The 21,760-nt window shown below is 39.8% G+C and overlaps 2 protein-coding genes across 15 annotated transcripts in view; one reads left to right on the top strand and one right to left on the bottom strand.

Annotated features, from left to right (window-relative positions):
* The window catches only part of TRIM37 (tripartite motif containing 37), a 133,740-nt gene extending 116,329 nt beyond the window's left edge, over positions 1–17,411 (top strand). For 4 of the 13 annotated variants that reach the window (XM_084984962.1, XM_021067287.2, XM_084984961.1 and 1 more), the window contains exons 23-25: positions 263–373; positions 1,733–1,811; positions 17,143–17,411. In XM_084984962.1, coding sequence (XP_084841088.1) covers positions 263–373; positions 1,733–1,811; positions 17,143–17,146 — 194 coding nt within the window. In that variant the 3' untranslated portion in view covers positions 17,147–17,411. Of the gene's footprint in view, positions 1–262; positions 374–1,732; positions 2,999–13,251; positions 14,662–15,382; positions 15,440–17,142 lie in introns of those variants that run through there. The other 9 variants (XM_021067289.2, XM_021067286.2, XM_021067288.2 and 6 more) reach the window with 4 other exon arrangements.
* Positions 14,850–21,760, bottom strand: part of PPM1E (protein phosphatase, Mg2+/Mn2+ dependent 1E) — a 213,252-nt gene continuing 206,341 nt past the window's right edge. For both annotated transcript variants that reach the window (XM_021067290.2, XM_084984975.1), the window contains one exon: positions 14,850–20,008. In XM_021067290.2, coding sequence (XP_020922949.1) covers positions 18,951–20,008 — 1,058 coding nt within the window. In that variant the 3' untranslated portion in view covers positions 14,850–18,950. The remainder of the gene's footprint in view (positions 20,009–21,760) is intronic.

The raw sequence follows: 21,760 nt of genomic DNA, 5'->3' as shown, positions 1-21,760 counted from the left end.
TGAAATTAAGAGTGGTTTCAAATTGTAACTTTTAAGGTACTGTGGAAGGGGCGCTTTTAATTTTTGAGAACAAAAAATAAACATTGCTCTAAATAAAGAAGACTGGGGTTTGTGTCGTTACTTTTTCTTTAGTTTTCATGGTGTCTTCTGTTATCTTGGCATCCAGTGTAAAATTCAGTAGGAGTCTCAGTTTAGGATGGGATCACCTTTTTCTTGCAGTGGTTTCTTGTCAGAAACATGCTCTCCCCTTCTTTCCTGCCAGGAATGAGTAGCGACAGTGATATTGAATGTGACACCGAGAATGAGGAGCAGGAAGAGCACACCAGCATGGGCGGATTTAGCGACTCTTTCATGGCACAGCCCCCAGATGAAGGTACAACACATGGTGTCATTTCACAGGGATTAATAAAACCATCTCTTCTGCTGTGGCTGCTTCCTTTGCTTCTGTTTCTGCTTCTGCTTTAGCTTTTTCTGCTTTGCTGCTTCTGCCTCTTTTTCTTTTTTAAATTATTGTCATTTGTGAGGTTATCTTCTATGGGGTAAACCAAATGGCGAGTCCTGAAAAGATAACTTTTTCTGACCTCTTCGAAATGCATGCAGATTTTGGAATCATCAATTTTTATTCCCTCATTCTCCCAAAAAAAGTCTTAAGAAAAAACTCACTAAGAGGAACCCATTGTTACTGGGTTTTTTTTGTTTGTTTCAGATGTACAACAGGATATAATATACGTATCCCTTACAAATGATCACCACGATAAGCTAACATTCATCACCCATCACCCATTGTTAACATTTTATCCAGAGACCTTGACGATCAACCTGAGCGTTCCTCTATAAGAGTTCCTGGAATGACAGCATTGTCAGGCTTGGGTTAATTGTCAGCTTTATATTTTACATACTTCCCTGATATTCTAGTGTCTTTTTCATTATAGATCCAGGCATTTGATGATTGTTAGGAATTAAGATACTCTTAGTAATTTCCTCTGCTTGTAAATGAAGGAACCAGATTTGGAGCAAGATATTTTGAGTGCTGATATGTTTTACATTTGTAGTGATAGTTTCATGTGCAGTTTAATTGACTTTGAAATACATTTTATATTTACAAAATCAGTCTTCAGAGTGTACAGCATTGTCACTTCCTGTTCCCTTCTTCAGCTGCTCCCACAGTGTCCCCAGGAGGATAAAGTGAGGCAGTGCATTTCATCTTTTAATTGTGGGCACCTAGAACACATTTTGGTTTTTTCTCCATCATTTTCTCTTTTTTTTCCCTTTTTATGTCTTTTGTGTCCATTGCAAAATGATCACCACAGTAAGTTAACATTCATCACCCATTGTTAATATTTTATCCAGAGACCTTAATGATCAATCATAAGGATTATATGGAGGTTCTGAGGCTAAGGGTTGAATCGGAGCTCTAGCCGCCGGCCTACACCACAGCCACAGCAACCCCGGATCCTTAACCCACAGAGCAAGGCCAGGGATTGAACCCACATCTCATAGATACCAGTCAGGTTTGTTAACCACTGACTCACGATGGGAACATCTCTCCTTCATTTCCCATTTGTGTTTGCTTACACTCGATTCAGATCAAAAATTCTCTCAAACAGATTTGTTCACAACCTACCACGTGTTTATCATTTAAGTAACGTACTTCGTGAGATCATTCAGAGATGTGGAAAAGCAAATACTGGTCTTTTAAAAATGTTATCTTTTAAAAATGTTTTTATCCTAGATACACATTCCAGTTTTCCTGATGGTGAACAAATAGGCCCTGAAGATCTCAGCTTCAATGCTGATGAAACCAGTGGAAGGTAATTTTCAAATCAAGAGAACTGACTTGGCAAGCTATCTTGACCCTGAAAGTTGCTGTAGTTGGTGCTCAGACTTGTCATCAGTCAGATAATCAGATTTGGTCTTCTTTTTTCCATCACCTTTTCTTGAAATAGTAATTCTGAAACTTTAGAAAGTAGCACAGTTCTAATATAAGAAATTAGTACACAGGAAAAAATTAACAGCGTGGGAAGAATTCTATGTAATGTAATGAAATAACAGTGTAGTCCTCAGTTAATTTAGTAAATTAGTATATTCATAAAAGGCAGTCTGTCCGCTACAACAGAAGGTCAGTTAACTGCCAGAAAATGTACGTAGAGACAGTGCATGCGCTCAGTAACCTTCTCAGCATCGGTGCCCTTCTGTCCTTGGCTAGACCTCAGTTGTGTTTAAATGACTGCCTTTATTTTTGGGTTTTAGTTGTAGTTTATAGTTTCCTTAGTGCTTGTAGGTTAGTAGGCAGAAATGTTAATTATGTGTAGATTTTGCCCTGTAGATACTTTATGTGAATAACTGAAGTAACACTAGACTGAATCTCCTCTTTGGAAAATGTTGACTGACTGAGGTTAATTTATTTATCTTGTTTGTCCAAGTGCAGGCACACTGATTATGGCACATCATCTCTCTTTTGTGTGACTTCTACGAATGTAGTTTTAAATGAATTAAGCTAATGTGGATTGGTTATGTTCCTAGTCACATGAACACATGTAAGATCATCTAAAATTATTTCATTTTTTCTGCTTCTTACTAAACAACACAGTGCAACAAGTATTTTAAAACCTCTTTTCTCCTTTATTTTCATTAGTTGGACAATGATTTCAGTGTCAGTACATTTAAGGATTCATGCCTATTGCACAGTGGCTTATACCAAACTGTGGTGTAAAGTTTATTTTCATACTCAGAATTAGTCCAAAATAATTGCCAAACGTTACCGTTGTGCTCCTGCATTTGTTTTTGAGCTGCTATACCGTTTGTGAAAATTACACTGAAAGTTGACTAAGAGACTGTTGAAAAGCATGAATACATGTGAGAGGCAGCTCATCTGCTTATCTTATACTTAATATTTTTCCCTTTTCCATGTCTAGTGTCTTGCCGAATGCTGTGATTCATGGTTTGCTTTTGTTCAAAACAGTTTGCACTTTTTGTTAATAAAATGAACTTGAGAAAATGTTATGCCTCTGCAATTTATTAAAAGTGAGACAGGAAGCCCCTTATTTTGCTGTTCATATTGCCTGTTCTTGAGCTTCTAGTAAATGCACAGGGAAGTTAGAAGACTTATTTATAATCTCCATAATGGTTGCTTTTTCTTCTTTTTCTTCCTTTTTTTTTTTTTTTTTTTTGTCTTTTTGACTTTTCCAGGTCACTCCCACAGCACATGGAGGTTCCCAGGCTAGGGGTCTAATCAGAGGTGTAGCCGCCGGCCTACGCTACAGCCATAGCAATGCGGGATCCGAGACACGTCTGTAACCTACACCACAGCTCACGGCAACGCTGGATCCTTAACCCACTGAGCAAGGCCAGGGACCGAACCCGCAACCTCATGGTTCCTAGTCAGATTCGTTAACCACTGCGCCATGACGGGAACTCCCTGCTTTTTCTTCTTAAATTAGTTGGAAATATCTAAACAATATATGAGAAGTAAAAGTTAAGCATTTGTTTACTACCGTAATAGCATTTGCATGCTGTTGTATGGTGTAGGTGTTAGGTAGTTTATTGTACGTAGTCTAAGATGTCACTATTAAGTTCTTGTACACATTTCATTTTCTGTTAGATGGAAATGTATTCATGTACATTACATTTTGATGAGATATTTTAAATCCAGCTTTTTTTTTTTTTTTTTTTTTTTTAGGGTGGCATATGGAGGTTCCCAGGCCTTGGAGTCTAGTTGGAGCTACAGCTGCCGGCCTACGCCACAGTTACAGCCACGCAGGATCTGAGCTGCATCTGCGACCTACACCACAGCTCACAGCAATGTCGGATCCTTAACCCACTGATCGAGGCCAGGGATGGAACTTGCAACCTCATGGTTCCCAGTCAGATTCGTTTCCACTGTGCCACGACAGGAACTCCCTAAATCCAGCTTTCTTTTATTTCTGTACCTACCTTTTAATAGGTAAAGCTAAAATATAAGGATTTTGCACCTTTAGTGTTGAGAGCAAGCCATTACAAGGATTGATTTTGTAGATTTTTTTTTTTTACAGTGAGGCTTATCAGTGTGATTGACTCTACTTTTGCCTAGCTGCTTCTTCCACTGTATTTGATATAGAACTGAGTGCTTTCTTATGTACCTTCGTAATTCTTATTTTCAAAATGGAAAACCACATGTGTTTAAAAACTACGAGAAGCTTGAGAATAGATTATTGATTTGGGGAAATTGTATGAGCTTTTAGCACAAGTGACTTAATCATGAGATTCTCTTGGGTCATTACTCAATACAAGTAGCATTTTGAAGTATCCTTCTGTCCTCTATGGGGGAGGGGAGGTAGCTGTTTTTCCTTTTAATCACAAATGTTCTTAACCTTTACTCTTATTTTTTGTGACCTTGGGTTTTTTTCTGTCAGTGAACTACCCAGACCCGGCATGGCATAGTGATGATGGTGCATTTTGGATCTCTCAAGTATTTTTCAGTCTTACACTCTCAAGTTATGTATAAAAGCAATTAGGAGTGCTGCCCTCATTTTAAATGAATTGAGAACTAGTTGAGACCCTTTTATATTGGAGGAATTTCAGATCACTATGTCCACAAAACTATTTTCTCTTTTTTTTTGGCCTCATCCTTGGCATGCAGAAGTTCCCAGGCCAGGGATCGAACCTGCACCACAGCAGAGCTGACGCTGGATCCTTAAGGATCCTGCTAGGCCACCAGGGAACTCAAGACATTGATTTCTTTATGCTTACACAAAAAATTGCAGGGAAAATTTATTTGAACTTAATTGGTATATTCTCATGCATTTTAGGAACTCAAGCCATGTGTACATATTCTGATTCCACATTGAGAATAAAGTCTATGGAGTTCATTGGTGGCCTAGTGGTTAAGGACTCAGTGTTGTCACAGTTGTGGCTTGGGTTGATCCCTGGCCCAGGAACTTCAGCATGGCCAAAAAAAAAAAAAAGGGAAGAAAGTCTCTCTCTTGAAAAGCAAAAATGTAAGGTTCTACAGAAACGTAACTGCCCTCCTGGCATAAAATTCTCTATTTTTATAATTGCGCTTGACAGCAGTTTTTATGAAAACAAAAACAAATGTATGTAGCTAAAGGATGTACTCAAAAGCAGTTCTCTGATGAAGAAAATGTCATGGCTGTTTTGTTGGGCTCCAGTTCACCTCAGGTATTATTGTTTGTGAATTATAAACTTGTTAGAAATATGTAGCAGATCTGGGAGTTCCCGTCGTGGCTCAGTGGTTAACAAATCTGACTAGGAACCATGAGGTTGCAGGTTCGATCCCTGGCCTTGCTCAGTGGGTTAAGGATCTGGTGTTGCCATGAGCTGTGGTGTAGGTTGAAGACGCAGCTTGGATCTGGCATTGCTGTGGCTCTGGTGTAGCTGTGGCTGTGGCTCCAATTCAGTCCCTAGCCTGGTAACCTCCATATGCCGTGGGAGCGGCCCAAGAAATAGCAAAAAGACCAAAAAAAAAAAAAAGAAAAGAAAAGAAAGAAATATGTAGCAGATATACACAGTCCACTGAGGAAAACCTCTGGGTTTCAGTTAATATCTGTCTACTGGTAGACAAACTTCTATTCTTGGGCTAAATCCCCACCACTGTTTGTTTTTGTAAATAAAGATTTATCAGAAAATAGCCCCATCCATGGGTCTTCCTTGGTGGCTCAGCAGGTTAAGGATCCAGTGTTGTCACTGCCATGGCTCTGATTCAATCCCTGGCCTGTAAACTTCTGCATGCTCCAGGTGTGGCCGAAAAAAAGAACATAGTTCCATTCACTCACTTACAGATGCTACAAAGGCAGAGTTGATTAGCTGTCAAAGAATCCTAATGGCACAGAGCCTCAAATATTTACTCTTAATCCTTTGCAGATAAAGTTTGTTGACTTCTGCTCTAACACTGATAGTAAATAGGAACTTTACTCTTTTTTTTTTTTTTAGATTTGAGAAAAGCCATGATTTTTAACGATTTTTTTTTTCTTTTTTTTGTCTTTTTGCTATTTCTTTGGGCTGCTCCCTCGGCATATGGAGGTTCCCAGGCTAGGGGTCCAATCGGAGCTGTAGCCACGGGCCTACGCCAGAGCCACAGCAACGTGGGGTCTGAGCCACGTCTGCAACCTACACCACAGCTCACGGCAACGCCGGATCGTTAACCCACTGAGCAAGGGCAGGGACCGAACCCCCGCAACCTCATGGTTCCTAGTCGGATTCGTTAACCACTGCTCCATGACGGGAACTCCTGAGAAAAGCCATGATTTCTAAATCAAAAAGATCAAATAGTTGGAGTTCCAGTTGTGGCGCAGCAGAAACAAATCTGACTAGGAACCATGAGGTTGCGGGTTTGATCCCTGGCCTCATTCAGTGGGCCAGAGATCCAGCATTGCTCTGAGCTATGGTGTATGTAGACCGAAGGCACGGCTTGGATCCTGTGTTGTGGCTGTGGCTATGGCTGGCAACTGTAGCTCCAGTTTGATACCCAGCCTGGGAACCTCCACATGCCTCAAGTGTGGCCCTAAAAAGCAAAAAAAAAAAAAAAAAGATCAAATATTTGATTAGTTGTTTTGAGCTTAGTTTTGTGATGTGGGGTGTTAGGTAGATTCTATTTTATTCATTCCAGAATCACAGTAAGACTGAAAGACCAAAAGATTTCTTCGAAAGTGGAAGGACCTGTTAGCTTTTTTTTTTTCTCTCTCTCTCTTCCTTTTTATAGCAACATCTGTAGTATGTGGAAGTTCCTGGGCCAGGCATCAAATTGGAATTGCATCTGCTGGCATACGCCACAACCATGGCAACACCAGATCTGAGCTGCATCTGCAACCTACACCGCAGCTTGCAGCAATACAGGATCCCCAACCCACTGAGCGAGGCCAGGAATCCAACTCGCATCCTCAGAGACACAATATTGGGTTCCCAACCCCCTGAGCCACAATAGGAACTCCCCTATTAGCTTTCAATAGTGGGATCTTTGGAAAACACAATTCCTTCCGCAGTTTTCAGCCATGTTACATACTGAGTTTGCACCTGATTCCACAGTGCTGCCCGGAACCTTCATGTTTTCCCTCTTCCTTTAGGTAGTCTAATGCCAGGCCCTGGGCTCTGCTAGATTTTACGTAGCAGTGAGGGAGGAGAGGAGAAGATACCAGTTTTTTTTCCCTCTCCTCCTTGGTGGTTCATGATCTGGTCTGGAAGAGAGCTCTCCCCCGTTCTCCCAGTTGTGACTGAAACCACACAGTCTGTATAAGTCATGACTAGTGGACCCAGATTTCTACTTGGACTACTTTCTGGTACTTTCTATACCCTAACAGAGCCCCAATCATTTTTTCCCCCTTTAAACTTTTCCTCATTTTGCTGAAGTGCATAGTTTCTTTTAGTTTCATTATTTAGTGTTTTTGTTTGTTTTTGTCTTTCTAGGGCTGAACCTCTAGTGTATGGAGATTCGCAGGCTAGGGGTCCAGTCGGAGCTGTAGCTGCCAGCATACACCACAGCCACAGCCACAGCCACTGCAATGCAGGATCCAAGCCTCATCTGCGACCTACACTGCAGCTGAGGACAACGTGGGATCCTTAGCCCACTGAGCAAGGCCAGGGATCGAACCCGCAACCTCATGGTTCCTAGTCGGATTCGTTAATAACTGAACCACGATGGGAACTCCTACTTACTGTTTTTATCTCAAGTTAGGTGCTGGAAAATTCTCCATAATAACGTTTTCTCCTGGGCCTGGGGATGTAGTAGTAAGGCATCCATAAGGCCCAAGCATATTGTTTCTGGACAACTTGGACTATGTCGTTGAATCCTAAGTAAGCTTTGAAGTAGATGAACTATGTGTCATACTCGTTTGGCAGAGAAACATGAGGTTCAGGGAGTGAATTGCTCGTTAGGTAACTTTTTCCAGTTTGTCCCACTTGAGTCAAATCCAGCATTTTGATACCTACTAATTAAGAACCTAATTATTGTCTTATTTTTAAACTTATTTTGAAATTGTTTTAAAATGTATTTAACTGATGGCCATACCCATGGCATGCGAAAATTCCTGGGCCAGGGATTGAACCCAAGCCACAGCAGTGTTAACATTGAGCCTTACTACCAGGCCATCAGGGAACTCCATCGAAATGATTTTAGATTTATGAAAGAGGTGCAAAAATCTTGAGACCGTTCCCACACACCTTTCACCCAACTTCTACTTTTGTTAACATCTTACGTTGTAACCATAGAATTGTGACTAAGAAACTAGTCTTGTTTCAGAACAGTTAACTACAGAATTCATTCAGATTATCCCAGTTAATTTTACTCACATCCATTTTCTGTTCCAGGAGCCCGAGTTGCACTTAATTATCATGTTCCTTTAGTATTCCCCAGGCTGCGACAGCTCTCGGTCTCCCCTCATCATGAAACTGTCATGAACATGACCTCGACATGTTTGAAGAAGAGCATTTATCTTCTAGGATGTTCCTGTCTTTGGGGTTGTCTCATGTTTCCTCATAGCCGGTTGAAACTGCAGTGTTAGGAAGGTTTCCGCAGAGCTGATGTGCCCTTCTCGGTTCATCGTATCAGGGGCTCTATGATGCAGATAGTACTTGGTTAAGGCAGTGTCTGCCAGGATTCCCACTACTTACCATTTTTTCCATCTGTAATTACTGAGTATTGGAGGCAAATACTTTAGGATATGCAAATACTCTGTTTCTGCTTAAACTCTCAGGCACAAATTTTAGCACCCACTAGTGCATCTTGCCTATAGCAATTGTTACTATGGTGTTTTATGGTGACTTTCCATTTCCCTAATTTCTTCTACATTTATTACATTTCTGTAAGAAAGAAAGAGTTGCCTTTTCTTCCCCATTTAGCTTTTTTTTTTCTTTTTTTTTTTTCTTTTTTATTGTCACAGCATGCAGAAATTCCCAGGCCAGCGACTGAACCAGTGTGCCACAGTTATAACCAGAGCCACTGCGGTGACAATGCCAGATCTTCAACCTGCTGAGCCATGAGGGGACCTCCCCATTTAGCTTTTTTTTTTTTTTTTTTTTTAATTTTTAAATCAAATGTTCTGTCAATTTCTGCTATACAACAAAGTGGCCCAGGTCATACGCACACACACACACACATTCCTTTTCCATTTCTTTTTATTCAGCTGCTTATTTGTATCTTTGGGTACTCGTGGATATTTATTGAGTTATGATTCAGTACTGTCATTGTTTTTACAGTTGATTTTGATCCAGTTTTGGCTTTTGGAAGGTCTTTCAGGTTGGGTTCAATATCCTTTTGATATATTCTGTCCTCCTTTCTCCCACAAGATGCTCCAGGCTTCTCATATATTTTCCTTGCTTCTTGAGGGGGTGATGGTATTTAGAAACAAAGATTTGGGTGCTAATTTGCTATTACTAGAGTGTCACTGCTTCTGGTCCCTTTTTGTGGGTAGAATAGGAAATATATATATATTTACTCATGCATCATACATATTTAAATGTATCTCTGTGCATGTATATGTAAATACATAGTTTAAGGAGAAGAACCATGAGTCACGTCAAAGCACTTTTCCAAACTTATTTAGGTCCTAGGATTCAGAGGCATGTTAGTTTTTCTCTCCCCCGTTCTCTTCAGTGTAATTTTTTTTTTTTTTTTTTTTTTTTTTTTGTCTTGTCTTTTTAGGGCCAAACCCAAGGCATATGGAGGTTCCCAGGCTAGAGGGCCAATCAGAGCTACAAGTGCAGGCCTATACCACAGCCACAACAACACAGGATCCAAGCCGCGTCTGCGACCTACACCGCAGCAGACAACAACGCAGGATCCTTAACCCACTGAGCGAGGCCAGGGATCGAACCCCCAGCCTCATGGTTACTAGTTGGGTTAACCACTGAGCCATGACAGGAACTCCTTCTTCAGTGTGATTATGATTCATTTGTAATACAGTGAGATTCATCTGCTACAGTCTGCATTCTACCCTCCTCCATTCATCCTAGTTGATTTTTAAATTTACATATATTAAAATTTGGTCTTTGTGGTATATGCAGTTCTGTGGATTTTGACATATGTAGAGGCATTTATTCGCCACCATAATACTACACAGAACAGTTCAGTCACCCCCCAAGTTCCCTTGTGCTGGTCCTTTATAGGTAAATCCCCTACTCCCACCCACTACCCCTGGCAACCATGATCTGTTTTCTCCGTCCATTTAGTTTTTCCTTTTCCAGAGTGTCATGTAAATAGAATCACACAATATGTCACCTTTCACTTAGCAAAATGCAATCATGTTTTATCCACCTTGTGCAAATCAGAGCATTATTCCTCTTTACTGCTGAGTAGTATTTCACTGGGTGTTTTTGATTTATTCATTTGCTCATTGAAGGACATTTGGGTTATTTTTAGTTTCGGGTGATTATGAACCTTATAAACTTTGTGTGTAGTTTTGTGTGAACATAAGTTTTCATTCTCTAAGGTGATATGTGCCTTGGAGTGGATTGCTGGGTACATAATAAAGAATTTGGCTGGCCTTTATCCCTGGTTCCTGGTATGGAGCCCCTTTGGTCCTTGGGATTCCTGAGACAGAAGTGTCTCTGTTACTTAGGGGGGATATCCTGATAGTTTACGTTAATGACTCAGGCTAGGGACATGATAGCCTAAATAGTTCAGCCTCATTGCCAGTGAGTAAATCAGTGCTTATATAGTGAAACCTCACTAAAAACTCTGGACACGGAAGCTCAGCTGAGTTCCCTGGTTGTGTCATATATTGATGTTTTGGGACGGTGACATGCCCTGGTCACAAGGAAGCTTCGCATTGGAACCCTTATCTTCGTTAACAGTATTTTTCATTTCTAGCATATCATTTATTATAGTTTCCCTTTCTTTGCTGAAATCACCTATGTAATCTTACACATTGTCCATCATTTCTTCAATGTATTAAATTCTCTTAGCTCCAGAATCTTTGTCATATTAGACTCTGGTTCTGATGGTTACTGCACTCTGAACATTTTTTCATGTTTTCAGATGCCTCTCTATATTTTTTTGAAAGTGACACATTTTGTGTAGGCTAGTAGATAGTTCGATGAAGAGTTTTTAAGCCTAAAAATAGGCAGGGTTTTCCTGCTGCTTAGACCTTTAATACAGAGTTTAAAAAATCTAGTTAGGAGTTGTGGGGTGAGGGCGGGGTTTTATGTTTGTTTTGGGGGCTCTAACCACAGCATGTGGATGTTCCCAGCCCAGGAATCAAACCCGTGCCACAGTTGTGACCTGCGCCACTGCTGTAGCAACGCCTGATCTTTAACCTACTGCTCGAGTCGGGAACTTGCTCACTTGTGTTTGGTTTGAGGTTCCTCGTTGCTATGATTAACCTTAGTGGTTTTGAGTCCTTATAGCAATCCATTGCATTTCTGATTGGGGTCGGATTGCCGGAGCACTATCTCTTCTGACCCCTGAATTCAGGGCTTCTCTTTGTACTCTGTCTCAGAGAGTTGTTAAGTCTCTGCATGCTTTTGTTGCTTTCCTGTCCTCCTCCCAAAAGTGTCGTGTTATTTGAAGCAGGAGGCTGGGAAGGGACTGACTGACATTCTTGGATTCAGCTGTAGCTTTAGGCACTGTGTGTTTGAGTTTACTGTGTCTCCACTCGCTTGGAGGCCCAGTGATAATGTCTCCTTCCCAGGAGTTTCCTTCTCTATTCCCTTCCATCAGCCACAGTGACTTTTCACCAGTGCCATAAGGGTGGCAGCATTTGTGGCCTTTTCCCCCGTAGAATACTGCTTCTGTAGAGGAAATGGGGGGAAAGGGTCAGAGTTTCTTGACCGTTGTACATCCTACTGCTTGGTCTGCACCACATTCACCTTTTGTAGGGCTCTTATTAATCTTTTTTGTGAGCACCTGGTAGAGTTTGCAAGAGAGTGCAGACTCCACTAATTCTGCTGCCCCCAGCATTTCATGCTGTCCTGCCAGCTCACACTCTGCCTGCATCAATTCATTACTAACTCAAGCTAAACTATTTGTTCCAGTGTCTGCTTACAAGTACCCTATGAAAACTAGCGCTGATGGCTCCTCTCTCCAGGCAGGCACCTGCCCCTCTTTAGGTTTGGGCCAGTGGCAACCTCAGTTCTCTAATGGGTTTGAAAAAAGTCATAATTCGAAGTTAATCTGGCTTTTTTTTTTTTTTTTTTTTGTCTTTTCTAGGGCCATACCCGCGGTGGCATACGGAGGTTCCCAGGCTAGGGGTCTAATCGGAGCTGTAGCCGCTGGCCTACACCCGAGCCACAGCAACTTGGGATCCGAACCGAGTCTGCGACCTACACCACAACTCACAGCAATGCCAGAATCTTAACCCACTGAGCGAGGCCAGGGATCGAACACACAACCTCATGGGTCCTAGTCCTAATCGGATTCAATTCCGCTGCACCAAGACAGGAACTGCTCGCTTTTTTTTTCTTTTTCTTTTTTTTTTTTTTGGTAAGGGTGGAAGCTATTTCTCTCAGCTTTTACATTTCAGAGTTGGAGGCTGGCAAGTGCTTTGGTTTTAAAATATGTCTGTGTAAATGTTTTTTAATTAAAAACATAAGCACCATTGGCGTTCCCGTCAGGGCACAGAGGAAACGAATCCAACTAGGAATCATGAGGGTGCAGGTTCAATCTCTGGCCTCGCTCAGTGGGTTAAGATTCTGGCATTGCTGTGAGCTGTGGTGTAGGTCACAGACGTGGCTCGGATCCCTAGTTGCTGTGGCTGGGGTTGTAGGCCAGCGGCTACAGCTCCAATTAGACCCCCAGTCTGGGCATCTCCATATGTGGCAACTGTGGGCACCCCCCACAATAATAATAATAATGTAATCATTATAACCCACTACTATTAAAAATACTATCAAAATCTTAGACAAAAAGACCCCAAAAATGCACTATTAATTTTGGATTCACCATTCAGAAAGTAATGAGTCATTAAAATTTTCTATCCAAAAGAATTTTTATGTTTAATTATAAGGGTGATAAGATTATAAAGAGTTTGGAAAATAGGAAACTGAAAGAGCTGTGTGTGTATTCCATTTAGTCTCTTTAATAATAATTTTAGGTTTCCCTTCATTTATCTCTAGTTCTTACATTAACCAACACATGGCTTCAGTCTTACAGAAGTTTCATGTAAGTGTTAAAGAGCTGTGTCAGCAGGCTTGAGAACAAATGGTAACATCAGTCATTAGAGGGTTCTACGTAATATATCATGCCCATATACTTTATATGGGCTGCTCTGTTTCTAAAAACCCTTTTCTCCACTTGGTACATTTATGTGTTTTTTCCTGTTACAGAAAGTCTTCTCCATTCCTGTTCTGCAGAGCCTCTGCCCAGCCAGAGCCCTTGCCTGAGTCCTGCAGGGCAGTTAAGTGTGTCCCCTTATGTGCATCTAGGAAAGCCGCCTCCGTAGGCCTCCCTCACGTTAGTTTCATTTGACTTGGTGACCCCACAGCCAATCGTATTTGGTTTAATTGTCCACCCTGAGTGCCCTCGTTCTAGGATCTCCCAGTTTAACAACTGGTAGGAACAACTTTTTCATCTTTGGTCAAATTTCAGTTACGTAGAAGGTGGTTTCTCCAGTTACGTATCATTCCTGACAATTTTTCACATTAATTTTTTCCCCTGGTCCTAAAGCAGGATAGAAACATCAGAACCTTGCACCATGAATCAAGGCACATCTCATCTGGAGGTTTCACAACTTAGGAGTCTGGGCAACACCTTGCAGACAAGGTGTCCTCAGCTGCCCCGGACAGAGCACTTTCCTGCTCATCACCCCTTAACAACTGTTTTGGTCTAGAGAAGAACTAGATTTGTTTGAAATGTAAATTTAAAAGGATCTTCCATAAGATTAATTCCTTGGTCAAGCAAAACTAGGTCTTCCTAAAGTACAACAGAAAAGTGTTCTTTACTAATTGCTGTCAAAATTACAGAGGACAAACGTGTAATGAAAAGAGGAAATGAACAATTAAACACCTTATTTCAGGTGATTATACTTGATAACTTGGTACTCTAGGTAAATTCCTGTTATGTTCAGTAAGTTCACTGTACTTAATGGCTCGCTTAATATGTTGCTGTGTGATGCCGCTTCAGAGAAATGTTCTTTTGAACTAAGAATACTATAGGGTTTTTTACTTATCAAAACCCTTTCATTTCCTGCTTTAGCAAACTCTTGCCAGTATGATTTTTCAGACCCTCACTTTTTTTCTCAATTATTTCCTTGGGTTCTGTATAAATCATACTAGGTACTGAATGAATTCAGGAGTTTTTGTTCTGTGAGATTTTCTCAGACTTAATGGTTGGTAGGGAGAGGAGAGTAACAGTGCAGTGTATTGGCTAGATTTACTTCATTTTCAGATTTAATGCCATTATTTCCTTAGATACAGATGTCTGGCTTTAGCAGCTTCATTTCTTTCCCCACATTAACCTTTCTCCCTTTTTATCTCCTGGTACTCTCTTAAAAGCATACGTCCTGACAGAGTTTCAGCTACAACTTACCTGATTATCGTTATTTCCCTTCTTTCTTCCAGTTTGAAACTAAGAGGGGATAGACTAAGGGAAAGGGAAAAACTTAGGTTAGATACAGAGAACAAAGCAGTTGGGAGATTGAAGGGGTCAAGTACTTAGCCATTGGCAGGTCCTGTGCCTCTTCTATTTTAGAATAATAATTCCCTGCCCCGATATTAAACTTACGGAGAAAACATGTATGAGATGTGTCTCTTCTGGTTTTTCTGGGGAGGAAATAAGTTATAGCAGCACTTAGCAAACTTTCTTTTTAAAATAGTCTCACTTTATAGAAGGCTACCACCTTAGGATTTTATTTTCATTTCTGAGGGAATCTGCCTGAATCCCAGCACTAAATAACTTTCCTTTGAATAAAAAGACAGATGACGTGTAGTTTTAAATTGCTGGGTTTTATTAAGATATTGGCAAAATTTCAACATACTTCTTACCTGAATGAACAGTTTTAATTAATAAAATATGAAGGATCGCTATTACAACTGAACTCAAAAGTGAGCTGTAAAGAAGGTTTTTGTAAATTGATAAATTTACTTGGTAAGAAATGATTCATTTCATTCGCTCCACTCCATAGAGAATTCTTTGCAGAGAAATGTCATGAACAAGAGAACAAAGCCTGTCTCTCACCAAAGAGCACCTAGAGTGAGAATTAACAATGATGTACTTGTGGATTATTTTAATACATCAAAGTTTATTAGAGTATTTCCTTCTCCAGGACAATTGCTGTGTCAGTCTGGAGTTTCTTATTTCATATTTTCTAATAATACAATAAATAGTCTTCAAAATAGAAGATAAAATGCTGCTAGAGGAATTATATTTTAACACAGTACCTTTTTCTGGGAAGTAGTTATGTGGTAACACTGGTAGTACCTTATTTTGAAAAAAACAAAACATTTAATCTATTCACAGATCAGAAGAGTGGGTTTTTGTCTTTTAATATCACATGGATTTTAAAAGCTGAAAAAAGTAGGTTCTTGCTTTTGCTCTTTATGATCTAAAGAAAAACTGTCCTAAATTATGATATGACTAAAACTATAGTATCCCCTTTTATGGCCTTGCTTAGGTGAGAATGATCAATGAGTGAACAAGTTATATTTAAACATTAAAATAATAATTTAGGTCACTTTCTCACAAAGTCTCAGTAAGCCTTTGATGGGGAAGGAAGTACTTGAACCACAGCAGTTGTATCTGTAAACACTGGACTTCTTTATGCATCATTTCATCTGCCCATTGATGTTGCACTTGTTACTGGCACAGTGTTCCAACAAAGGAGTGTGGTTGTCATGAAGATGCAATGACACTTTACTGCCACGTTGACATTGTACCACTATGAATGTGGTCAGAATCAGACTCAGTGTTGACATCGACATTGTTGACATTGTCCTTGGAAAAAGTGTTACTTTCAAGGATCCTCCTAGTTAAATGTAACAGTAACTTTATTCTCATTAATTCAAGGACAATGGATGGCACTTCTAGGTTAAAAAAAAGATATATACATGTATTTCCACCATCATTTTTAGTACAGACCTAAATGGGATTAATAGCCCCAGTGTTTGGTGCTGTAATGTTGCTTAACCTCATATATCCTTCAAAAGTACACATCCAGAAAGTGAACAAAGGAAACCTTTAAGTTAGGGACTGATTCTCTTTGAAACTCAGTGAATGTACAAGGAGTTTTTTGTATTGACTTCAGTTAGGGACTTGAAGTCTGTTTCCCTATCCAGTACTACCTTTCTTTTTTATATTTGTTTTACTATTTCCTATTCTAACAAAACTTTAGCAGGCAAACAAAATGATGCAGGTCATGTTAAATTGTAAAAGGGATACTGCCACTCTTAAGGACTGAGTGTAAAACTTCCACCACCACTAAATTACACAATGAATAAAAGTACAAAACACATAATTCACAGACTATACCTCAGCATTAACAGTTAATATATATTATATACTTTTATATCTGTCTAATATTTTTACAATCACCAGATACACCATCATTTTTAAATACAAGCTACAGAAATGTGTAGATACCATTAGTTAGAGGGGTACTTATTGCTTACGTCAGCAAGCAGCAAATAAGGGCACAGGATTTAAACTGAAGGGAACTACTTTCTATCACCAGTGGCATTAAGATATAACACTGCATTTCACAAAGCACTGCTTTTTTATCTAGTTTATAGAACCAAGAGCAGCATATATCAGACCAATAACCGCTACTTTAATATGTATTATAGAATTTTAAAGGACTTACCTTACAATTGGTACTTAACTACTCTATAAATATGCATGTTGTGAACAAATGAATAGCTGCTATTTTTTTTTTTTTTTTACAATATTGGCTTATAACTTGACCACACTAGAACTACTTTGCTTTATTTTCTAGAGGGCTACCAGTATGAGAAATGGAGTTAACACTGCTTATGTAGTCACACCTACAAAGTTCAGACCCTTAAAGATGGGGTCTGTGTTTGTCCCAATTTCACTCAACCATTTTTCCCCACTGAAAAAACCTATCAATCACTTTTACCTTCTTTCCTTTCACCCTCTTTATTCTGATCAAAATCATTAGCAATAGACAACTATAGAAAAATCTTAAAACTTTTTTAACTTGGCTAAGTGCTTTTTGGACTATATACCGATGTTCTGCTGCTTCTGTTTTCTTGTTTCCTTAGATAATCTGATTTGAAACTCACACTACACCTGATGGGTTGTTAACAAGATCTAGGCTTCGGAACATGACAGATGTGAGTGAGGTCCATGGAATGAGGGTAAAGCAGCAGGATGGTGAAGAGGTTCTGGTACTATAGTCGGAGCCGTTTCCTCTTCCCTTTCAGCCATGTGTCCCAAGAAAAAAGAAGTGACTTCAGAATAAGGGAAAACATACTAAAAAATCTCTACTTATATCCCAATTTTAAAAAATAAAATCTGTAGATTAACAATCTGTTGCTGAAGTGAAGCTGTTTTTATTTATTTGATATAGCTACACTGGCAGACAAAAATATGTTACAGTCCTGTTTTTAAGAGTCCAAGAATTTTAATCCTTCATTATGAGTCTGGGAAACAAAGTAACTTGTATTAGTATTATGTAAAAACACGATAGGTCAGTGGACATTTCTCAGCAAGAGCATTTAGTGCCTCCTGGCAGGATGAGCATTGGCGTGGCTGCTCGGTGGCTGACGGGGGAGGGCAAAATGTCATGTGGAGACAGTCCTGATTCTCAGAGAAATCAGGCTGCTTCACTAAATGAATCTGTTTATTAGTTTATCTGCTGCCTTATTTGCAGATATGCTTCTGACTTGAAACTGCAGAAATGGCAAAAAGCAGACAATTTCAAAATATCAAATGTAAATAAATATTGAAATGAGAAATACATGTCTATTTCTGTGGTCTGAAGCTGTATGTAGTAAACAGACCTCAGTCTCAGTAATCTGCATTCTCCTTTGCACTTGGCCTCTGGGCTTACTTTTAGGCAGTACTTTAAGCCTCTCCCAGTTATTTCATTCCCTTGAGGGAAACAATCTTACAGAAGTTAAAACTAGTATTTTTTATTCTCCAAAACCACTTTTTTACTGTAGTATATGCCTTTGCTGTCTGTGAACTTAAAAAAAAAAAGGCAGAAAAAAATAGAAATACTACTTGATTTTTTTTCAAATGGCAACCTGATTATAGTGTATTTGTACCTGAAATCATCTCTGTTAAACAAGTTTTATTCCTGAGATGAAGGTACAGTGAAAAACACATTAGCATCATAGATTAAAACCAACTGACAGCGGTCTTCTAAAAAAGCAAATAATTCCATCAAAAGCACCATAACAGGTTATGAAACTCCCGAATAGCTACAGCCCTAGGAAATACTTTTTAATTCAAAAATTTATCAGTCTTTTATGTTACAGAAAAAATTAGTGGATTTGTTTGACTATATATACTGCCTCACAAGCTTGAGAATATGACATTTTTACACTAGTTTTCCACTTTCATTGTTACCATTTAAATCCCATATGGCTTTTAGTCTTTTACCCACCAAAAAGGGGGGGAGGGGTTTTCCCTCACAGTCCCCAGTCTTTTGAGAACATTCCTCAACTAGATCTAATTCTGCATTGTTTTCCAGAGATATATTAGGCACATCAGACCAGATTTCACCTGCACGGAGACTTCAACACTATATATCCTGACTGAAATAACTCACGAGCTTCCACTAGTGATGTGAAAGGGTGATGGGGTGGGGGTTGTATGTAGGTATGGAGACACATCACAGGGACCAGTTGTATAATTTTGCTAGTGAAACCGCCAATACTTTTTTTTATTAAATTGAAAACACAATTGTATTGAGTTTCCTAGAGATCTATTTACATTTAAGAATTGAGCCATCCATGGTTTCATAATGAAGCACACATATTTCAGAAATGTCTACCTTGTTTCTACTCTGATAATGATATTTTTATTGGGGGAGAGCTAGCTAGCCTACTTTAAAGAGAAAGTATTATATTTTAAAGCTCCAGGGAAGATCTGGATATGGAATATCATTCTTTTTGAGTTTCCTCATCATGTTTTCATTGTACCCTTTCCAACTACTTTGCCTCCATGGCAGAGAACTTCTTAACATCCTATTCCTCTTCCCACTTCGAATAAGTGAGGACAGGCTAGTGCCTGCTTTGTGGGAAGGCTCTCGAGCAGAAAGAAAAGAATGAAACTTTGGATTAAACCTGAATCCATGCCGCCTCTTTGAGTAGTGGTAGCGTAAATGAGACAATCTAGAAACTCTCTTTCCCAGGAATCTGAACTGTTCATTTTCCAATCTAGAACAAACAGGAGACAAACTCTCCATTCTGCATATCTGCTGCCCTGTTGAACCCAAATTAAAAGAAGAGAGAAACTCTCCAGCACCACTCCGTTCAGGCAATGATGATTGAACTGATTTTTTCTCCATTATTAGCTCATTAATAAGATTTGCTTTCTTTGGTGCACCAGGACCAAACATCTCAACTGGTGGCAAAAACTGGGCACTGTGAGGTTTGCTTGCTTCTATCTGTGTGAGATCTAGGTAGCCTGGGTCTTCCAGCACGTTGATTTGGGACCCTGGGCTCAGGCTAGTTCTATCAGTGAATGAATCCACGCGCCCATCATAGCCTAGATCGGCTGGTGCTGAACACTGGTGCTGAGGCCAAGGGCGTTTGCACTCTCCATGATTCTCCTTATCATCCCCACCATCTTCTTGCCCTCCTTGAAAAGAGTTCTCTGTCCAATCTGATTCCTCACTAACATTTACAGCTTTGTTCATGTCCCTCAGGAATACCACAATAACAGTGATGTTATCACTTGACCCAGCATCACGAGCTGATGCCACTAATTTGTGGGCAACCATGCTGCTGTCTCCATTATTCTCCTTCAAGTGGTCAGACACAACTTTCACTGCCTCATCAGGGTTCACGGTATCATAGAAGCCATCACAGGCCAGAATGAGGTAGTCTTCAGTTCCATCCAGAACAGTAGAAGCAGAATCTGCATCCCCACAGATATATGGCTTATGTTCAGCATCTCCTGTGAGAATTATAAAATAGGTCAGATGTAGGGTTATTTTGCATTAAGAATGTTTATGGCCAGCTCAAATGTCCTAGGCAAAGAAGGGCCTTTTAGTTGAAGGGAAAATGTCAGCAAAAACTCAGAGGCAACTGTTAGGAAGTAATTTGTAGTTGAATATTGAGTGCTTGGAGTGGCAGTACACTGGAGACCCTCGGGCCCAGCTACATACTGAGATAATTGATCATCTACAGTGCACTTTGGAACTTTCAGATCTAAACCACTTCCAGATCCACTGGTTGTTTACATTCACTGTTTTCTTAGTACCTGGAGAAAACCTTAGCAAAAGGATCCTACTCCTACTGAGTAACCTTTTACTGCTACAGTGGATATTCATTGAGTTCTTTACATTAAAAAAAAAAGGATGTTTCTGGATTAGGGTATCATAATTCATGCATACACAGTAGTTTAAAAAGATTTTTACAAGGTGCTTTAACATTCTTGAAGTAGTCATAGCTTTAGTGGTTAATGATGTGAGCAATGGAGTCACACTGCCTGGCTCTAGATTGCAGTACTTGTTACTTACAAACTCTCCTCAATTACTACCCTTTTTATTGTATTAAAACTGAACTTTTTGACTAGGGGAAGATGAAATGAACATAAGTATACTTAAATGATGTGGCCATGTTATCACTGTTTCTGGTATCTATTATAGGTTCTACTAGGTAAGGTTCTCTCCAGCACTTTACATCCCTGTTTAATCCTCAAATAGGCCCTCTGCTTGAACCACTGTGGGCCATATGCCCTATCCAGCAGGTTGCATGATGGGATTCCCTGAACAGCAGTTACTTAATATTTAATTACCTGGGTTAGTTTATCTATAAGGTAGAAAACCAGTCTTTTTTTTTGGGGGGGGGGCACACTGTGGCATATGGAGGTTCCCAGGCTAGGGGGTGAATTGGAGCTCTAGCCGCTGGCTTTTGCCACAGCCACAGCCACACAGGATCCAAGCCATGTCTGCAACCTATACCACAGCTCACAGTGATGCTGGATCCTTAACCCACAGAGCGAGGCCAGGGATCGAACCCGCATCCTCATGGATCCTAGTCAGGTTCGTTAACCACTGAGCCATGAAGGGAACTCCCGGAAACTAGTCTTTTTCATGTATTAGCCAGAACCACCTTCCTCAAGTAAGGGTTTTTGATTTCATCAACTTCACTTCTATACCATGACACCTCCCAATAGCCTATTAGAGCTAATTATAACAATCATGGGGATTGAGTGTATTCCACCAATCCACTTTACTGAATTTCTCATCCCTTATTCCACCTGACTGTATTATTATCATCATTATTTTCTGAATTCCAGCTCTAAAAATAAATGTGATCTGAGTCATACTGTTCCCAAAAACCTTGTTTTAGTGTTTCAATTAAAAGGCTACTGCAACTGTTAGTTTGGAACAGAACATACAAAGATTTTCATAGAGAAAATGCTGCCAAAATTCTGGCTTTTCACCTGCTCTACTGTTGGATGTCAAATTCATGACATTTCACCCCCAAATTTGGTAGGAGGGCATGATTATCCATTTCATAGTAGAAAAAGCAATATCCTTTTGTCTTCAATCTCCTTGCTCCATATGCTAGAAACATCATGTCACTGTCAGCTTTGGATCATAAATCTGGAGGGCTCATGGGGGGAAAACTGTTGAAAAGTTTTTTATTTTTAAAGTGTTAAGTGTCATTTCTAAGTAGAGTTGAACTCTGCTCAGGAGTC

This window comes from Sus scrofa, chromosome 12 (assembly GCF_054392235.1).
Source record: "Sus scrofa isolate SSC_HxYL_T2T_F1_AM1 chromosome 12, Sscrofa_HxYL_maternal_Yorkshire_Landrace_v2.0, whole genome shotgun sequence".
Lineage (NCBI taxonomy): Eukaryota > Metazoa > Chordata > Mammalia > Artiodactyla > Suidae > Sus > Sus scrofa.
This window is presented reverse-complemented; position numbering and strand designations above follow the sequence as displayed.